The 20,475-nt window shown below is 35.6% G+C and overlaps 1 protein-coding gene across 2 annotated transcripts in view; it reads left to right on the forward strand.

Moving 5' to 3' along the window:
- The window catches only part of LOC145674938 (N-acetylneuraminate (7)9-O-acetyltransferase), a 146,736-nt gene that overhangs the window by 57,936 nt on the left and 68,325 nt on the right, over positions 1–20,475 (forward strand). For both annotated transcript variants that reach the window (XM_081745196.1, XM_081745197.1), the window contains exons 6-7: positions 4,915–5,034; positions 9,909–10,024. In XM_081745196.1, coding sequence (XP_081601322.1) covers positions 4,915–5,034; positions 9,909–10,024 — 236 coding nt within the window. The remainder of the gene's footprint in view (positions 1–4,914; positions 5,035–9,908; positions 10,025–20,475) is intronic.

Genomic DNA, 20,475 nt, shown 5'->3' on the forward strand with positions numbered 1-20,475 from the left:
CTGGACAATGCTTTGTTTTAAGTCATGTATATTGTAACTTGATTTTTCATACAATTTGTTTTAGAGATCTAAAAAAAAAAAAAAAAAAAAAAAAATCTAAAAAATAAAAAAAAAAAAATGGAGTAAGATCTGGATTACTTGATGGCCATTCGACACTTCACCCCATAAAAATAAGTCGTTCCCCAAACTTCTCTTTTAAAAGATTTATAGTCGTATTTGAGCGATGTAGTGGTGCTCCATCTTGTATGAACCATAATTCATCATTTTGATCTAAATTTTAGCGATCTTGTTCGACAAATATCTTCTTTCTTAGTAGCTTTTCGTATGATGCCTTTGCTACATTTTTATGAAAAAGAAAGGTTCTATCACCTTAGTAGCAGTTATGCCACACCAAAGCACGATTCCTCGTTTTTGCACTAACACTTCTGACCTCACGTTCGACAGCACTGATGACCAATATCTTGCATGTGATGAGGACACTGAAGCATTTAAGAAGCATTTGGCTTCGTCAGAAAACTTAAAACAAGAGCACAGGGTTTTCATTTAATTTCTCAATGAACCAGTTACAGAAATAAACTCGATCATCATAATCACTTGCACACAACTCAGAAACCATTCGGACCTTCTATGGTTTTATCTTCAAGTTTCTTAGAATTCTTCGTAGCGTAGTGTCTTAATATTTAAGCCTGATCTTCGCCGAACAAGGGATTTCCACGGTAAACTAGTAACAGATAACAATATCTATCTTTTTGTTTCTTCTGTAAATACGCTTGCAGATCTCCCTGCACTTTTTCTAGATGCAAGATGGCACTGTGAAAACAATTGCTGCGGAACTGTTCGTACAAACGGTGAATTTGCATATCGCGCACTATTAGTCCGAGTTCTTATCTCTACGAAATCTTGGCGCTTTTGCCAATTTTTCTGATAAAATGTAATGCTAATAATATTAGCACGCTGATCCTCAGTTAAAGACTGCATGATCAAAAAACAGCACAGTATAAACGTATTCTAAAAATGTAGTGGAAACGACAAGCATTTCACAAACGATTAAGCCAGTCTACTCATCAGATTCACGTGTTATGTAATGTGCTTTTCCGAAGTCGATCGGGTGTTGATTACAGACACAAACTCCTATTGAACTGTTAACGTAGGTCGTAAATCATTGGTGTATTGCGATAAGAAAAGGTCTGAAACTGTTGTCAGTGCAGATGAATAAGAAGTTGAGTCAACAATTATAAAGTAGTTTACAAAACAAATAATTGTTGACATTGCTTGAAATCAATTTACAATGGAGCGCAACCGTATGGTTCGGACATGGAAGTTGAATGTTCCAATATATCTTAAAAACACGTGTCTTAGCCTGCATTCCGAATGGAACAAAAGGAGCATGAAAGAAAATATAAGAAAGTTATGTGGATATTTATTGTATTTTTCAAACTGATTTTGGGACCGAGAAGGGGAAGCTGTAGCCCCACAATGACCACTGGTACATGGAAGTAGCTTCTGAGCATTAATTCTGTGATATTTGCGATTATTTTTACGCTCACACCAATAACGCAAATAACGAAAAGTTTGAATTTTTCTTGTTGCTATTTTTGGCCAATAAAGAGGAATGAGCGTAATAAAATTCCAGACGCATGCACCATCATAGGTACAGGCGAATTTTCTAACTAAAATTACAAATTTACCGCAAAATTCTTACAAATAATTAGAGAAAACTGCTTGCAACATTTCACATTGACATTCCCATTAAGCAAAAGAAATTCTGAGTCCACGCCCCTAAAAGAAATCCACACATGGTTATTATTCTATTGTCACATCAGATTTTTTTTCTAAACAAACATTTTTATCTCAAATAATGCCAAATTTCACATGAATTATAAAAATATGTAGCTTCTTCCATTAGGTCCTTACGTAAGAACAATCATTGAATTTATGATGCTTTTCAAAGAGGGCTGTAGTCCCATATTAGTCAACGGTACATAAGAGTAGTACGAACATCAATTATGTGTATCTTGCAACTAATTGGACACTCAATTAATTTGACAGTCATGAGCACTCCCAAAATAAAATTTGGAATTTTTATCTCTGCCCCTATGACCCCCAAAGGTACCAAATTACCCTCCGTGCCCTGTGCCTCTTGTTAGCAAAGTAACATTCCAGATTTTTACTATCATAACGCCAAACTTCACATTAATTGACAAAAGATAGCTTCTTCTATATGTCCCTGCCAAGGATTATTATCGTGAATTTTTAATGTGATTTTTGGAAGGGGAGCTGTAGCCCAATATCAGTCACTGACACGTGCAAGAAGCATCGGAATGTTAATTCTGTGACATTTGTGAATAATCTGACGTTCATTGCCATTTCCGGAACAAAATCTGGAATTTTTAATAAAGATCAATCATCTTATGCTTCGCCCCCTGTGCCCCTAGGCGGTGCGTTCCAAAATAATATTCCAGATTTGAAAAACGCATACCTTTTTGTTACAACGACACCAAATTTCACATTAATTGACAAAAATACCTTCTCGTATGTTTATATTAAGGATATTTTTGGTGATTTTTTTTAAAAAAAATTTTGAAGGGGGCTATATCCCCATATAAGTCACTGGCACATGCAAAGAGCATCGAAATATTAATTCTGTGAAATTTGTGAATAATCTGACGATCACTGGCATTTCCGGAACAAAGTTTGGAATTTCTATAAAGATCCATCATTTGATGCTTCACCTCCTATGACCCCCTAACGGGGTGGCTCAGTGGTAGAACGTTCACCTCCGGTGCTTGGGGTTCCTGGTTCGATCCCAGCTCGCGCCGTGTGGACTTTGTGGTGAACAAACACCGTGCTCGTGGGTTTTCTCGGGGTTCTCCCGTTTCCTTCAACTTTCTTCATTCCTTCGTTTGATTCATTTGTCATAATCACCGTCTCTTTTAGCCTAACCGGCATAACCGTGGGACGTACAACTTAAAGATTTCATTTTTTTTTTTCGAATGTTTGACTCTTTTCAAAGCTAAAAATGGCCCTTTCCGTTTCGCCAACGTAGAAGAGATCAAAATTAACGCGACGGCTGAACTTCGGAAGATACCAAAAGAGGCCTATCGTCGGTGTTTCCACCAATCGCAGGAGACAAGTATGTGTGTGTTCCGAAGATGCCACCTTTGAAGGCGATCAAGTAAATGTGTGCTTATATTGTGATAATAAAGAGCTACAACAGAATTCCGGAAACTTTTTGACTGCTCCTCGTGTATATACATATATGAAATTGTAGAACTTAACTCACCTGTTTGTGTAGTTTAGAGAAAATTTATTAAGTAAAAAGTTGGTAGATTTATGTATCAGTTTTATGTAATTGCTTTGCCATGAAGCCGAATGCAGTGCCTGCCCATTTCAGCGAGTGATTTTAATAATTATTTGGTTATCCCAGAATTTATAGCTTTTGTTGTTTTTAATCACTTACGTAGGCTAAATTCTCTTTTCTTTGGTGAAAGTTGTAGTAGTATCTGAAGATTAAGTTATAAAGGATTCACTAGAGGACTTGATAACAAGGTTAGTAGATGGTAGGGTTCTCACTACTACAACTTTCGCCAAAGAAAAAAGAATTTAGGGGTCCTTGGTTCGATCTCAGACCAAGTGAGTTTGTGGTAATATTATGTCCGTAGGTTTTCTCGGGATTCTCCCTTTTCCTCCTACATTCCCATTTCACCGATTCTTTCATTATCATTCCCCGTAATTAATCATCCCGTTTCCTTTAGACACAATCATATAACCACGGATGCAAACCTAAATATTTCATTTCTAGTGTGGTTCGTCATCTTCGGTACGCACAGATAAGTAATAAAGTTTCATACGTTTTTAATAAGTTAAGTTTTTTAATAACACACAAAGAGTGTAAAAGTAAAATGACTGGACCCAGACTCGAACTTGGGATCCCTGGCATACCGTGCCGATGTGTTAACCACTATGCTTTGCAGAACAGCCACACACACACATTCCCACTCTTGAAGTCGGTGCTCTCCACTCAGACCACATGGCTTGTATCACAGCCTAGCTGCTGTGCTTGGACAATCCACTGTCCATTGCGTAGTGGTTAACGCATCGGCACGGTATGCGGAAGATCCCGGATTCGAGTCTCGGTCCAGCCGCTCAGTGGTAGAATGTTCACCTCTGGTACATGGGGTCCTTGGTTCGATCCCAGCTCGCGCCAAGTGAGGTTTGTGGTGGACAAAGACCATGTGTGTGGTTTTTCTCGGGGTTTCTCGCGTTTCCTCCCACTTCATTCCACCATTTCATTCATTTCATATCATCATCACTGTCTGCTATAGCTTAGCCGGCATAATTGTGGGACGTAAAACTTAAAAAGATTTCATTTCATTTCATTTTTTCGAGTGGCCCGGTCATTCTTTGTGTGTTATTGAATTCTTACCAACAGAGGATCTGGTGTGTAAAAATAAGTTTAAATCAGTTGTTTCCTCCTTTTATTAATATATATGTTAATTTTTTTAATTTTTTTTTTTTTTTAAGTTTAACGTCCCATGTTTATGCACCAAAGCTAAAGGAGATGGTCATGATGAGATGAAGTGAAATTGTAAGAATGTGAGTGGCCATGTTCTTTCTACAGTTAAAAAAAAAAAAAAAAAAAAAAAAAAAAAGCAATTAAGATCAAACTGAGAGCATTACCACAACATCATAATCTTGTTTCACGATCTAAAGAAAGAGATCGAAATTATTGATATTTTTTTTTTTTTTTTTTTTTTTTTTTGTTGTATAAGTATCCTGAAAATTTTTCTGTATGTTTTGTTTGTTACAAATTTACTGTTCATTGGAATATGAATGTTAGTAATACTATTTTTACTTCATTACAATGCGTAATATTAGTATATTTTTAAAAATTAAATTATTGTTTTATCGAAGGTTTTACAGCACAGTGGGGCACAATTATGGTCAAGTTCTCGTCTTATTGCGCAGGGGAATTTGGAGGAAAGTGAAGATGGCCTTCATTTAGGACCATTGGCCTTAAAACATGACACTCAGGTAATCAAAATAATATTTAAAAAAAATTTATTCTTCATTTTAGATAATTCGTTTTCCTTGTTAAAATACAAATTAAGTAATTTTATACCATTGGGTTAATAATGTAGGCCGTATTCGTTTGTAGTGTTACTGTTGTCAGTGACAAAAGCACCTTTGTAAAATGAGAGTTCGGTCGTACTCTGTAAAATAGGAGTTCAGCCATACTTTGTAAAAATGAGAGTTCGGTCGTACTCTGTAAAATAGGAGTTCAGCCATACTTTGTAAAATGAGAGTTCGGTCGTACTCTGTAAAATAGGAGTTCAGCTATACTTTGTAAAATGAGAGTTCGGTCGTACTCTGTAAAATAAGAGTTTAGCCATACCTTGTAAAATGAGTTCGGTCGCACTCTGTAAAAAAGAAGTTCAGCTGTACTTTGTAAAATGGTAGTTCAACCATATTCTGTAAAATGAGAGTTCAAACATATACCGTAAGATTGTATTTCAGTTATTTTCTCCAAATTGGAGTTTAGCCATTCTCTGTGAAATGGAAGTTCAACCACACTGTAAAATGATAGATCAACCATTCTCTGTGTAATGCGAGTTCAGCCAATGCATGACGTAAAAGAATGAAAATTAGTCCAAAACTAGAATAATAATAATAATAATAATAATAATAATAATAATAATAATAATAATAATAATAATAATAATAATAATAATACAATAAAGAAAGATAAGTTGTTTTCATTTAGACCAAGGGCCCTATATTAAATTCAGACAGAGGAGGGTGCGGAAATTCCGTTGTACACACGTACACTCAGAATTTTGTATTATGCACAATAGGTGGAAGTGGTACTTTTGACACCGCTCACAAGAAAATTACTGAATTTTGAATTTGAATCTACTTATCTGGGCTCGTTTTTTACTTCGTAATTTTATTTCTTTCCACCAATTGAAAATGCTTCAGGTTCTTTAAGAATATAGTATAGATAATTTGGTCAATTTAAAAAAATAAATGTCATCTCACAGTGTGAAACTAAGACTTTCAAACTATGTGAATTCAATGCTTAAACTTCAAATAGTGCATCCATACGTACTGGTTGCAATAGAGTAATAAGATCAAAGATAGAACCTGTTCCTTGGACGCTGAATCTATATCAAGAAGCCATCACTCGCCTTACCTTAGTGTTTTTGTTCTATGACGATAAATATTGAAATCAGAATTAGTTTACTTTAAATAGAAGGCTAAAGAAGATATTAAAACTATTGTTGGGACGCTGAATCCACCGCCTAAAAACACATTTTGATAGTATTTATCGCTTTTGGTTTACGGGAATATCTATTACTGGAAGTAATAGTAAATTTGAAGCACTTTCGGTTTCGGTAGTGTGTTGTGAATAGTCGTAGTATTTTGTCTTGAGACGCTGAATTGTTAATATATATATATATAAAAAAAACTTGCTACTATCTATTAATGTTTTCGTTTTATAGCAATAAACGTTAAAACCCGAAGTGGCTAATTTTAACCACTTTTACTTTAAATAAAGGTTAATGAAGAAGGGGGAAACCACTCTTGAAACGCTGAATCAATTGAAAAAAAAAGCATCTCGATATCTCTTACTATTTTTGTTCTATGAAAATCAGCACTGAAACTGGAAGTAGTAATAAACAACCACTTCCGAGTTTTGTAGAGAGAGTTCTTGATAGTCATGATATATTGTCTTGATATGCTGAAGCGTTTACAAAACATCGCTTCTTTCTGGCTGTTACTTTTTGCGTTCTATGACGATAAATGTTGAAACCGGAAATGGCTAAATGTAACCACTTCCGGTTTGAATAGAGGTTTAACGGTGCAGACAATCTTATTCTTGGAACGCTGAATCGATTGCGGAAAAACCGCATCTTGATAGCATGTATCATTTTTACTCAAGGGAATTCAGTATTGAAACCAGAAGTAATAATGAATGTGAACCACTTTCGGTGTTGATAGAGCGTTCTGGATAGTCATGATATGCTGTCTTGAGACGCTGAATCGTTTACAAGAAACTGCTTCTTGCTATCTGTTAGCGTTTTGTTCTTTGGCGATAAACATTGAAACCGGTAGTGACCAATTTTAACCACTTCCGATTTAAATAAAAGGTTAAGTGAGAAGGAGGAACCTATGCTTGGCAGTCTGAATCAATTGCAAAAATCCTCATCTCGATATCTCGTACTTTTTTAGTCCTATGGAAATTAGTATTGAAACCGGAAGTAGTAGTAAACATCAGCCACTTTCGGTTTTTGTAGTGTGTTCAGGATATCATGGTATGTTGCCCTGAGATGTTTGCGAAAAGACAGTTCTCGCTATCTGTTACCATTTTAGTTCTATAGTGATAAACACTGAAACCGGAAATGGATAATTTGAACCACTCCCGATTTGAATAGAGAGTTAATGAGGAAGATTAAACCTATTCTTGCGGCCCTGAATCGATTGTAAAAGACCCTTTCTTGATAGCATTTACCGTTTTTGCTCCACGGAAATTAGTATTGAAGCTGGAAGTAATATTAAATTTGAACCATTTCCGGTTTTGTAGATAATTGTGAATTGTCATGATATAGTTTCTTTAGATGCTGAATCGGTTACATAAAATAGCTCCTTGCTATCTGTTTCCGTTTTCGTTGTATGTCGATAAATGTTGAAACCGGAAGTAATAGTAAATTTGAACCACCTTTTGGTTTTAGTAGTGTGTTTGTCACGTACATGAATTGTCATGGTATGTTATCTTTAGACGCTAAATCGTTTGCAAAAAACCGTGTCTCGCTATCTCACCATTTCGTTCTTCTGGTGATAAACGTTGAAACCGGAAATAACTGATTTGAACCACTTCTGGTTTGAATGTTGAGTTAACGGAGGAGATGAAACTTGTCCTTACGACGCTGAATCGATTGAAAAAAAAAGGCATCTCGAAATGTACTACTTTTGTGAAGAAAATTCAGTATAAAATTTTGTTTTTTGGCGTATCTGTATCATTAAGTTTTATTTGATTATTTTTGACAAGAATTAATGTCCAAATCTATTAATTATTAGCTATAATTGGTTATGTAGGAAATTATCGAGTAGTATCTTAGAGAGAATGGATTTTTTAAGAAAATTGTATTGTACCTTGGAGATTGTATTATTTTTTTAACATTCAAATTATATTAATGAATTTTGCTTATATAACATTATCAACAAAAGTACAAAAGGAAGTACGAAAGTTTCAATAGCGTTACATGTATAATTATCTTGTTCAAAACATGCTGACCATTTAGGTAAGGATTGCATGGTTTTCCAGATGCTATGTATGCTACATGCAAGAAAGGTAAAAGCTGGAAAATAAGAAATAGTATGGACACATTGTCTGTAAGTAACAAATGAAGTACGTTGATAGAATTCTTTGTAATTGATATAGGGTGTCCCAGAAATAAGAGGCAAACGTACACAATCCATTAATCGACACAAGGTTTTTAAACTAGGTATACATACCGATATGTTTATTTATTTGTACATATATCTGGGCATTACCAGCATCTATAGCCGTTACGTACGAGAGTGACGTCCCATGGCAAGCATACTATCCGTGAAGGGGAAAGATAAAAGGAATGGAGAGGGAAAGAAGTGGCCTTGAATCTGCATGTTAGGTACCATCCTGGCATTTGCCTGGTGTGAGTAAGGAAAACCCAACAAAGACCCTAGGATGGTTGGTCTGAAAAAGCTATTATACCATTTCGACCAAGTGCGTATCAGGAATCAGACCCGGAACCGCTTACACAAAAGGCAAGAGTGAGCGACTGCGCTACGCGGGGTTTTTCATATAAATATAAATTGTAGTACATAGTACATAGCAAGTCCTCGAATAATGCTCCAATGCTTTCTAGACATTTAAAGCTTTGTGACGACTTATACAGAGACTTTGGTACACAGATTTACAGGAATGTTTACCCCTGCGTATTCGGTGTTACGGTTCAGTTCATCACTCATACATGGTTTCTTAGAGTTGATCTCATAGTAAAATGTACGGAGGAGTAAGATTGGAAGAGCGAGAAGTATTTCGTTTCCCAATCCAGCGATTAAGGAATTGTTTGTTCATTCAACCATTTGCGTGCTGGGATGCTGCAGAGGTGTTGCTTCATTCTCGACTACCATTAACATTTTCCCAATTATCAGCACGTGAAAGGAAGTCTGTATCAAGCCTATTCAAAGTTTTCTTTTATTACTATTCTGTGAAGAAAGAAAGGTCCAGCGGTACTGTCACACAAATTCTGGTATGTTCCCTTCTTTCTCAATAATCTCATGTTGCTTAGAATCCTATGAATGATACCTAGGCATGTTCCCTACATTGGAAGATATTGAACTGATCCGCCACTTTAAAATCCCTTTATGAAATTAGCAACAGTATCTCTTCTAATAAATATATATATATATATATATATATATATATATATATATATATATATATATATATATATTTTACATGGAATTGATTTTCATATGGACTATACGTTCTCTCTCATTTTTAATCTTGTAGAACCGTTTTGTGGAACTCAAATCAAGTGAATTATGTGACGAAGAGCATTCGTACAGCGTAAGTATATTACTGAAAACTAGAACACTTGTGTGTAGTAGTATTTTAATTGAACACATACGAGAACAAACTGCGACATCAATAAAACATACTGTACAACCTAAAACTAGATGCGAGAATGCTCCTTTTCCAGAGTGCTCGCTTATTTCTGGGACGCTCTACATATATGAGAAATTCAACTCCTTAGCGTAGTTACAGTCTTGTGATTTTCATATATAACTTTTATATTATTATTATTATTATTATTATTATTATTATTATTATTATTATTATTATTATTATTATTTTACAGATTTTACTTAATATGTATTGTAATGATCATATGAATTTCAATGACGGAACTTGTTGCAGTAGTGCAGAACCGGCAACAACATTGCAAATAGTTACTTTTGCAACATTAGGTGTATGGTAAGTAGAAAATTGTTTATTATTATTCCAACATGTGTCTTAGCCGAGTATTTTTTGGAGTATTCCCATTATGCGACAGGATCAACACCGACAACGTTTCGGAGGTGATTCCTGACACTAAGTTAAGACAAAAAGTATAGAACAACTTGGGTGCACAAATGCTTCCTTTCGAAGTTACGGTCGGCCAAAAACAAGAAATAAAAATAATGAACTTGAAAGGTCCATATCTCCTAAACTATGGGACCTACCGTAGTTCAAGACTTCACTTAGGAACTAGTATATACCCTATCCAAATATCTATGTTTCAGATTGCTGCGGTACTTCCGCAACAATTTTTATAGAAGTAGTTGGTAAGTACTTCAATTATATGTCCGTAGCCAAACTCCCTCTATAATAAATATACAAATTTTTGCGTGGGTACCTTAGGATTCCGAAACATGAATTTTTTGGATAGGGCACATGTTAGTTCCTAAGTGAAGTCTTGACCTGACTACGGTAGATCCCATAGTTTTGGAGCTAAGGACCTTTAAAGTTCATTTTTTTATGTTTTCGGCAGCCTATAACTCCGAAAGGAAGCATTTGTGCGCCCAGGTTGGTCTATACTTTCCATGTTATCTTGGTGTGAGGAATCATTTCCCAAATGTTGCTGGTGTTGTGAAACACCTTATATATATATATATATATATATATATATATATAATGGATGTAAATAAACTAATTAATTGACGAATGAAAGAGTTGTGTTTGGACGTGTACGTGTTTCATATGTGATACTAAGGTTGTAAGAAAATAAATATTATTTTGTGGTAAACTTTTTAAGATGTTTCAGTTTTGTTTCTAGTAGATATACAGAACTTTGGCCTTTACAAATCAATGTAAAATTACAGAATGAACCCTAAGACAAAAATGGCGGACTATTTAGTGTAGAAATAATAGGACGATTTTAAGACAGTTGATAGTCATATTAAAAAGGGATTATACAGAATATTTGTTGGCTTTGAAAGTTTCTGCGAATGCCGTGCTGCAATTCATAGTCATTGTTGCAGTCATACTAAAATTTTCTGAAATTCGCGATCTCAAATCATTCAGTATTTTCTTGAAAGCTTTTGTATCACCCAAGATTGAATAATGCTCACCAGTATGGGATATGGCCTGTGCTCCAAATTATCCCGTTTTGATTCTAACTTTTTTTTTTTTTCATTGTGAAACAGAGTTTCTTCAGTGCGTATTTTTAATACAAGACTGCTCCTGAACAAACTTAATGTTCAGACTTCAATTACTCGACTCGTGGTGGCAGATCTGCTGTTTCTTCATAAAATTATCAATGGGAAAATTTACTCCGATTTAATTGTTTCTATTCTCAGTTTTCGTGTACCTTCTCGCTTTACTCACAATGATACTTTACTATCATATGTGTAACATCAAGATGATCAATTATACAACGTTCCTTATATTTCAAGCTGGCATCATTGTATAATAGTTTGTCATTAGATGTTGATATTTTCGACTCTGAAAATCATTTTAGAAACAAATTGAAGTTTCTGTAAATGTTGTACATACTTTATATATTTTATTTTTATTATTTACTAGTATATATTACCCGCTTCTCTGGGTTGAAATGAAACTTTAAATGCACAACTCCGTATCTCACGTGTTTAGTACCCGTGAAATATGCTGTTATCGTTTTTAATGGCATCGATTTAAACAGCATCGGAAAGATCATTGATCATCACGGCGACGCCAAAAACCATGGATTCTACACTAATATTGGTAATTTTCGATCATTTATATATATTTCCCACTCCTCATGTTGCGGGGTTGAATTTGAATTTAAAGGGATCGAAAGTATCACTGTTCATCTAAGCGACCAGAAACTATAAATTCGACTCTAATATTGGTCATTTTCGATTATTATTATATCTATATCTCCCCTTCCTCCGTGCTGCGGCACACGGGATCAGAATTGTCACTGTTAATCACAGCTACTCCTAAAACTATGGATTCGACACTAATATTAGTCATTTTCGATCATTTTTAAGTGTTTATCCCCCTCCCTACGTTGTAACCTCCCCCTTCCCAACAATCAGGGCTGAACTTGGATTGAAATGGCATTAGAAGTGTCACTGTTTCTCTCATCGACCTCGAAAACTATGGATTCAACACGAATATAAGTCATTTCTGATCATTTTTAAGTTTCTCTCCCCCCTCCCCTACATTGCATCGTCAGGATCAATAGCCTAAAATAATCCCTGCCCCTAAACTCATGTATGTTGAAAATTTTAGATCGGTTGGGTGGTTCAAGAGTGATGAAGTCACAAAGGCAGTCAGTCATTTTAATTAATTAATTTTTTTTTTTTACATATATCTCCCCCTTTCTCTTCCTAGGTTGACTCATCAAAAACGAAAAAAAAAAAAAAAAAAAAAAACAAGGCCCAACCCTCATATATGTTGAAAATTTGATCGAGATTAATTGAGTGGTTCAAAAGTTATTAGGTTTTATTAGTTTTTATTTATACGTCCCCGTCTCCTAGGATCTACCGTTGAAGTGTAACTACAAAAATGTTTCCAGATCCGAACCTAATAACTTTTGTGCACAGTGTACAGAAGTTGTATTTTATGTTTCAAGTGGAACGCTAATAGTATGAAACCGTGACAAATGCTATTGAAACTCATATCATTGCCAAAATCCACTCGTTTTCACTATCCTCATTTTTGCATATACCAACCTTCGCTGTCGCACCTGCTCCCTTCGGACGCACCCCCTTCCTAGAGCTCGGGCCCTTCAGCTTCGTGCTGACCTGGCTCGGTTAGATAGCATTTGTGCTTTTTAGTGGCCTCCTAGCACAGGTTGATTCGTGTTTTTTGCATTGCAATTTTTATGCATACATCCGGACGCTGTATTTACACGCAAATCCTAGAAGAATTTTAATTTTTCAACAATTAATTGTGATGGTCCCCTTGAAATTTAACTGTGCAATTTGAGATATTTTCATGTCGACCAACGCAAATCAATTAGCAAACATTAAAAAGGAAATTTGTGAAAGATTTGTTATTTTTGAACAATTATTTCGAGTGGGGCGGGAAAATTAAACCTGCACGAGAAATATTCCTAAATATGTGCTTAAAACATTATGTCGAGCTTCACATGAAAGGCAGTAGCGCGTTTCAAACTTATTGGATAAATTGTAACTACATATTCAATAAATGAGCTGACAAATACAGAAGATAACGTGCAGTTTGATAAGCTGGCGACAAAGTAGAAATGTAAAAAGTACACGAATTTTATAGTAAATATAATTATGTATTTCCAGAATTATACCTTTTTCATTGGTGCATAAACAGTAGGCTACAACTCACACACCTAACCTTTGCAGAGATTTATAATATGGTAGCAAAATAATAATATTTAAAAAATTACTCAATGACGAAAATTTTAAGTTCGTAACTGAGAGTTCACCTGTATTAAGTATACCACACAAAGAAATTTGTTTCATGACCTAATGGGTAATTCGAGAGACTTGGGGGACCATTCCGATATGGATTGATCAACGCAAAGCAATATTTACCATTTTGTTAGCGATCATCGGCATAGGAGTTATAATGACTTCTTGCATTTCTTGTATGTAGAGTTTCTTGAACATTGCTTCCGAATGATCCCCTTTGACGTGTGTTAGCAAGCAAAGGAAGTGAGGGATTTTCATGATTACACCCACTTGGCTACATCTAGCAGCTACCACGTAGCCAAAGAAATTGTGCGTGCAAACCATCCTTTGTATTGCTTCAATTGCAACAAACTGTTACTTATTTCATTCATTCGTGTTTAAAAAAGAAATGGTAACAAGTCGGTAATATTTACAGATAATATTGAATTGTTTCGATATTACTCCCCTAAAGTTGCATGAGAATAAGTATATTCCCTGCACGAAAGTGGCTATTAGCTAACTCTCGTAAACGTATTTGTATCATCGTATTGAAATGTGAATTCGTATTACTAACTCAAGAAACATTTATATCCATAACATTACGTTTAATTAGTATTTTCAAGAACTTAAATGGATTTAATTTCATTGTATGTCCATTCATTAATGTTTTATTTCGTTTTAATCATTTCTTCACGATTTCTCCAATGCTGAGGGAAAACAGGGAATTTTGAAACAGCGTTACCATATTGTACAGCATAAAATTCTCAGATTTTACAAAGTACCGAATAACTCGGTAAGTATTTGACTTATCAATCTCAAATAAACGTGACAATTCTCCTTATGACATACTGCTTTGCTCTATGAATTTTATATCATGGGACCTTCTGCACGTTATTGCACTATTTTCAAACTCAACTTTTCTCCCTTCTGTTGTAGCAACACTGTTTAACTGATCATTTTTAAACTTGAAGTCATCTTAAAGAGTTCTTACCAGTATTTAATTTAATGTGCACAAATACAGGGTTTTTATAAAGTCTGGACGGATTTAATTTGCTTATAATTTTCATAAAAATGCTCATAATGAAATCAAATAAAGTGCAAACGGTAACGGAAGGATTAAATTTTTAGTTGGCAACACTGTTAGATAAGCGGCAACTCTGAACACGTTGACAGAGGGAGAGGGAGGGCAAGGGTCAGTTTCTTACCAAATTTCAAAAAAGAACGGTCCAATCAGATGATCATAGGACATAGCGCACCAAACGTTCACTATAGGGCTATCTCTCTCATGTGTCTCAAATTCCTTTGGGTTTTCCGTGCCTCAAACGCGACAGTTGTGTCGGTTAACCTTCCCGGAGACATGGAAAGTTGCCTCATCTTCGAACATGATGGCTGAAAGGAGAACGTCGCCATGTTCCAACTGCTTGAGCATCTCGTCACAGAAGTCGAACCGGATGTCCAAATCTTCATCATGCAGATCCTGGACTATCTTGATTTTGTAACCTTTGGCCTTGATCGTCTTCTTGGATATCTTAAACACGGTTGTCTGTGGAATTCCGAGTTCCATGGACCATCTAGGAATCGACTTCTGTGGGCTGCTAATGATGCTTTCCCTTACCCTGACCTTACCCCCTGCGACTTCTGGCTTTGGGGTCATGTGGAAACGGAAGTTTTTGCAAAGAAGCAAAGTGGTTTGGAGAACTTAAAGGACAAAATCAGGGCGTCTGTGGCTGGCATTTCGGATCAAACACGGCGGAACGCTGTGATTGTATTCCAGCGCCTCCTACGCAAATGTGTGGACGTAAATGGCGCCCAGTTGGAGGTGTGGCGGTGAATGAACTGAGCTGGTGCAGATTACAGGTAAAAATTTAATCCTTCCGCTACCGTTTGCACTTTATTTGATCTCAATATGAGCATTTTTATGTAAATTATAAGCGAATTAAATCCGTCCATACTTTATGAAAACCCTGTAGTTACTACTTCATTCCTAGTGTGTGTTAAAAGCGTTTAAATTTGACACATGTTTAACACTATTTCTCAAAAAGTATGCAACATTGATCTGCGAATGTCATCTTTTTCGTCTTTGTTTTCATTGCGGATTCGAATCATGAAATTAAATTTAGGTCATTCCATTTAAAAAAAAAAAAACGTAACTATATTTGGTTGGCAACACTGTTCATCTGGTGATGTTATCCAATATATGGATAGATGTCCCCCTGCGTATAGTTGCTTTCTGCAAAGTTTCGCTTCTCTCCTTCTCTTGGTTCCTCTGGTATAAAGGTGGGACATTATAAATGGTGCACCCGGTATATTTTATTTTTATGATAATCTGTATTAGTACCATCTGTGAACAATCATGAAATATCATCTGTAAGTTGCATCCATTTTTTTTAAAATAAATGTCAACATGGAAATTAACAATAGGAGCGATACTTTTCAAAATAGAAGGTTCTATGTTTAATTTATGTAGTCGGATAGCTAACAGTAATATAATCGCAACCATAAATACACATATATGGATTAAAACTAATTACAGTTCCACATCACAAATTATAACAAATACTATGTAGTATTACTATTTTCACTTGAAGGGATGAAAAATAAAATTTAATTTAAATATATAATTATAAGGTCAAAGAAAAACGATTGTCCAAGGACTAATATATATAAAGCTATTCTTATCAGAGTATAAACACCTCATCCAGTTCCTTTCCAGGAGGTAAAGTGCCAAGGACCGACGAGATGTTACCACGTTGGATATATTTTCTTATATACTTTGTTACATTGTTTGTGTAAAATGGACTTAGATCTGTATCTGAAACATTTATAAATAAATAAATAAATAAATAAAGTAGCTCCTTCGCATGAAGCCTCAAAGGGCTTATGCCAATCGTCTGACAGTTTTAAATTAGTGATCAACAATACTCAGAACATCATCCGACATTGGCTGTCATTTGTACTTACCTACACTTGATTGGAAAGGTGTAAAAACCTTATCGGCCAACCAATCTGAGTGAACTTTATCCTTAGGGTTTCTTCATTCACGACCAGCAAATGCCGGAATGATACCTAACTTGAAGATCCCAGTCCGCTTCCTTCCTTCCCCACTTTTTTTTGGGTAGTGTGATCACGAAGGGACGTCATCCCTCATCAGGGCCGGACTGGCTACTAGCTGACCCCGGCGGATGATATATATAATCTATTGGCCTCAAATTCTCAATCCCTCTAACCGCCATTACCCCAACTGTCCACTGTTTTCCCACGATAAAAGCACACTATAATTAAGTAGCCACACTGTACATTATACCATAAGGATCATAATATAAAATTAGGGTACGTCTTATTTAACAATATTTATGAGAATAACACAGACAATAATCATTAGTGTATTTCTTTTTCCATTTGGCCTTGGGATGGCTGAAATTTATAATTTGTTAATAAAGAACTATGGACAAATTAATGTAAAGTATTCGTGAACAAGGGGTACGATGAGCTGCAAAGGAACGCCCACTGCACGTAGCCCGAAATATTTTTTCGGAGAGGATATACTTTCTGGAACAAGCACGATAAAATTTTCTCGTAAGGACATCAATATCAGTAAGCAATTGTGGTCCACGAACTATGTCAAGTACTCATATTGTATGTAGCCTATTTATTCAAATTGTGTGCACACATAGGCGTATAGGGTAGTCGTAATGGAATTATCCATTATGGTTGCTACGTGATGAAAGATCAGGAAAGAAATCATCAATATTAAATCCTAATATTGCTACCAGAAATCGGTGTAATGACTTTTCGTTTCCACTTACCTAATTTTACTCCAAATTTTTGTGTAGGCCTATATACAGTTTTTACTGTAATTGCAATTGTAGTATATGAATACCCAACGACAATGGTGAAGCCAGACTTAACAACAGCTATAGTTTTATTTAAAAGAAACACGTATGTACAAAGAATTTAATAATTTTTCACTTATCAGTGCTGTAGATTCAAGAAGTCCGAATTTATAATCCACTCGTTACAATGATACTAACCTCCGTTTCCACGGTAATTTTCTAAACAACGCGTTAAGGGCATACACTACCTTACAGTAACGGACTTTGAATAACTGACTGCGGCTCGACTTCTTGGCTGATAAATTTGGCAACTATTGGAAGATGAAAGCAAATACTCATGAGTGACTCAACAATGGCAAAACCACAGGACCTTATTACAGAAGCGACGGCTTGACGCCATGATATTATAAATCTTGAAAGTGAACCTAGATCTCTGTTGGGTTTTAAATTGTTATTTTTCCTGAGCCAAGAAACTAAGCTCTCAAGAATTGTATTGTCAGGCCACTATACTTTGGGCTCCCTTTTATATTTCGAGATAGGGAAGCTTGTTGGCTTTCACTATTGTTTTTACTTGTATCGACATGACTCTGAAGCTGGCATGCCCCACTCTTAAAGTGGACGTGAGTCGCAATAAAATTTTAATGAAATGCTCAAAGAGCTTGATGTATGCAGATTGCCACCGTGACTGTTCACAAGAATTTAGTTGTCGCATACGTTTTCCACACTTTTTCGCTTCTTCCTGACTCATCTCTTCATTAAAATTTTTATTTGGTCCCCCTTTGGTTTTCCCCTGTCTGGGCGGCGATCGCCACCTAGCCACCTGGGCCAGTCCAGGCCTGTCCCTCATACGTAATAAGCTTAGAAGACCATAGATGGCTAATGCTCAGAAATATATTTCCTATTTGTACCTTACCTTACAAATACAAAGGCAGCCACTGTTGTATGATATTTTAGTGTATTAAAAACTTCTCTTCTCGAAGCTTGATACAACGTGTGGTGCATGGGGTTCCTAAGTGAACTTTGTGGTGGACAAACACCGTGTGAGTGGGTTTTTTCTGGGTTCTCTCGTTTCCATCCACTTCATTCCTTCATTTCTCATTATCACTGTCTCCTATAGCCTAGCTGACATATGCGTGGGACGTAAAACTTAAAGGTTTCCAAGCTTGATACAGTTACTTATTTGCTGTTTTTACAAATAGAAGTGCCACAGTACAAATGAAGAAGTTAAAAGTATGAAAATAAGTGTAGTTCAGTGAAATTCTGAGAAACTCGCTGGAGGACTACTGCAAATATAAGGACGAAATATTGCTAGAATTACGCTTCAAGGTGAATTAGAATTACATTGTTCATTTTCACAAAACTGTGTAAATATTTGTACTGTAACTTACCAAATAAAAACTAAAATAAAGGCGAGAAATGCGTTCTGTCCCTCGTATAAAATATTCTATCCGGGTGATTTGAAAGTGTTGGCGAAAAAAAGTGTAGGTAAAATAAAACACTGTAACATTTTGTACCAAACTTCTTCACTTGTAGAAAGACAAATGTACAAATTCGTCCTCATCAGGTTTAATTAAAACCTGGATAATGGTAGTCCAGACAAGCAATGGGACTACATCATAATGGGACTACTACATTTATAGCAAACGATAAAATTCTATACGTACTGTTACTGCACCAGAATTTCCACAGTACACTTCACAAAACATTTAGACAGTTCAATGTTAATGGATATGGAAATATTGTTTCATTAAGGAAGATTGTGAAACTGATGTTCATCATCAGTCTTCGAAGTGGAAAAAAAAAAAAAAAAAAAAAGAGGCGGTATGTTTCATATCGATTTTGACTCGACATATCGGCTATCTAAATTTTGAAATACAGTGAGAGTTTCTCTGTAGTTACGGGGGCAAGGGAATGAAGAAACTTTGATCCCCCGGCAACAACTCTGAAAAAATAAAAAAATAAAAATATTTTATGATGTGTTATAGAAAATACAAGAAAATGCTCAAAAATCGAGATTTTATATTAACAATTTCCTGCGGGAAAACTCCCGGACCCCTCACCCAACTGAAAGGTACTCCAAATCCCCGGAAGATCCATCTCCCACATCAGACAACCTCTAAATCCACCCATGCTCAAAACATGACATATACATTAAGACAAGAAGACACACACACATTTAATAAACAAACAATTCAATATGGCATATCTTAATATAAACTAAATGAACTTCTGTAAAGACACCTCATTTTAAATACAAAAGGTAGGAAAAATATAACAAAAATATCGGTGTTGTCAACTTAGAAATTATTTCTACATAAAAAATAAAATTTCATTGCATGCAAAGCTATTCGTCAATTGCTATGTATAAAAATGGATTTATTAAAGGTATTTAGCATCTACTCTCCAGTGATGGTATGTCTTGATCACTGGCAAAACAGAGGCGGTATGCCTTCATCACGGAAAAAACAGAGGCGGTATGGCATACCACTGCTACGTTTCGGGAGCACTATGCGTAACACGGGGAAGTAGGGAGGGGGCCAATTGCCCACCTGAGTTTGAGAACTAAATATATTTTAATCGATTGTGTACTAATATACTAGGAAAAAATGTGAAACTCGTATGTCGGTGGAAGATCTTGCCCCGTCTTCTCAGGCAAATCTGAAATTACGCTCCTGCAAACACACGTTGTATATTTGTACTCTCATTTCAGCTTAACTGATTTCATTGTAGAAAAAATGGAAATATTCTGTTTTATTTGTGTACGTTTTTACTTGAAAGAAAATGTTGAGACAAGCTGATGGCTGATGGTTGAAGCTGATGGCAAGAATTGCAGAGTGGCGAATCTTACGTGATACGATAAAAACAAAAATTTAGCAGTGAATCTAACCTTTTATTCTATTCATAGGAATAAAAGAAAGTATTCTCTTGACCTACCTAATTTCCCGGGCTACTTATTCCCCTCTCTTGATTTTCTTTAGTTCAAACATTTACCTTTCTTTATAACTAAGCGATGTAAATATTCCTTTGCTTATAATAACTAAAGTCCCGTTATGTTGATATGCATGCAAGTTGGTGTGGAACACAAGTTTCGATTATCAGCTGCTCTTAGTTTTGGTGTTACTGATGACGGCCGACTTGAATCACTACTGACAACGGTCAAAAGTATGATAGGAGAAACGAAAGAACGTAACTAGTA

The sequence above is a fragment of the Thermobia domestica genome, chromosome 18 (assembly GCF_964235325.1).
Source record: "Thermobia domestica chromosome 18, izTheDome1.hap1.1, whole genome shotgun sequence".
Taxonomy (NCBI): Eukaryota; Metazoa; Arthropoda; class Insecta; order Zygentoma; family Lepismatidae; genus Thermobia; species Thermobia domestica.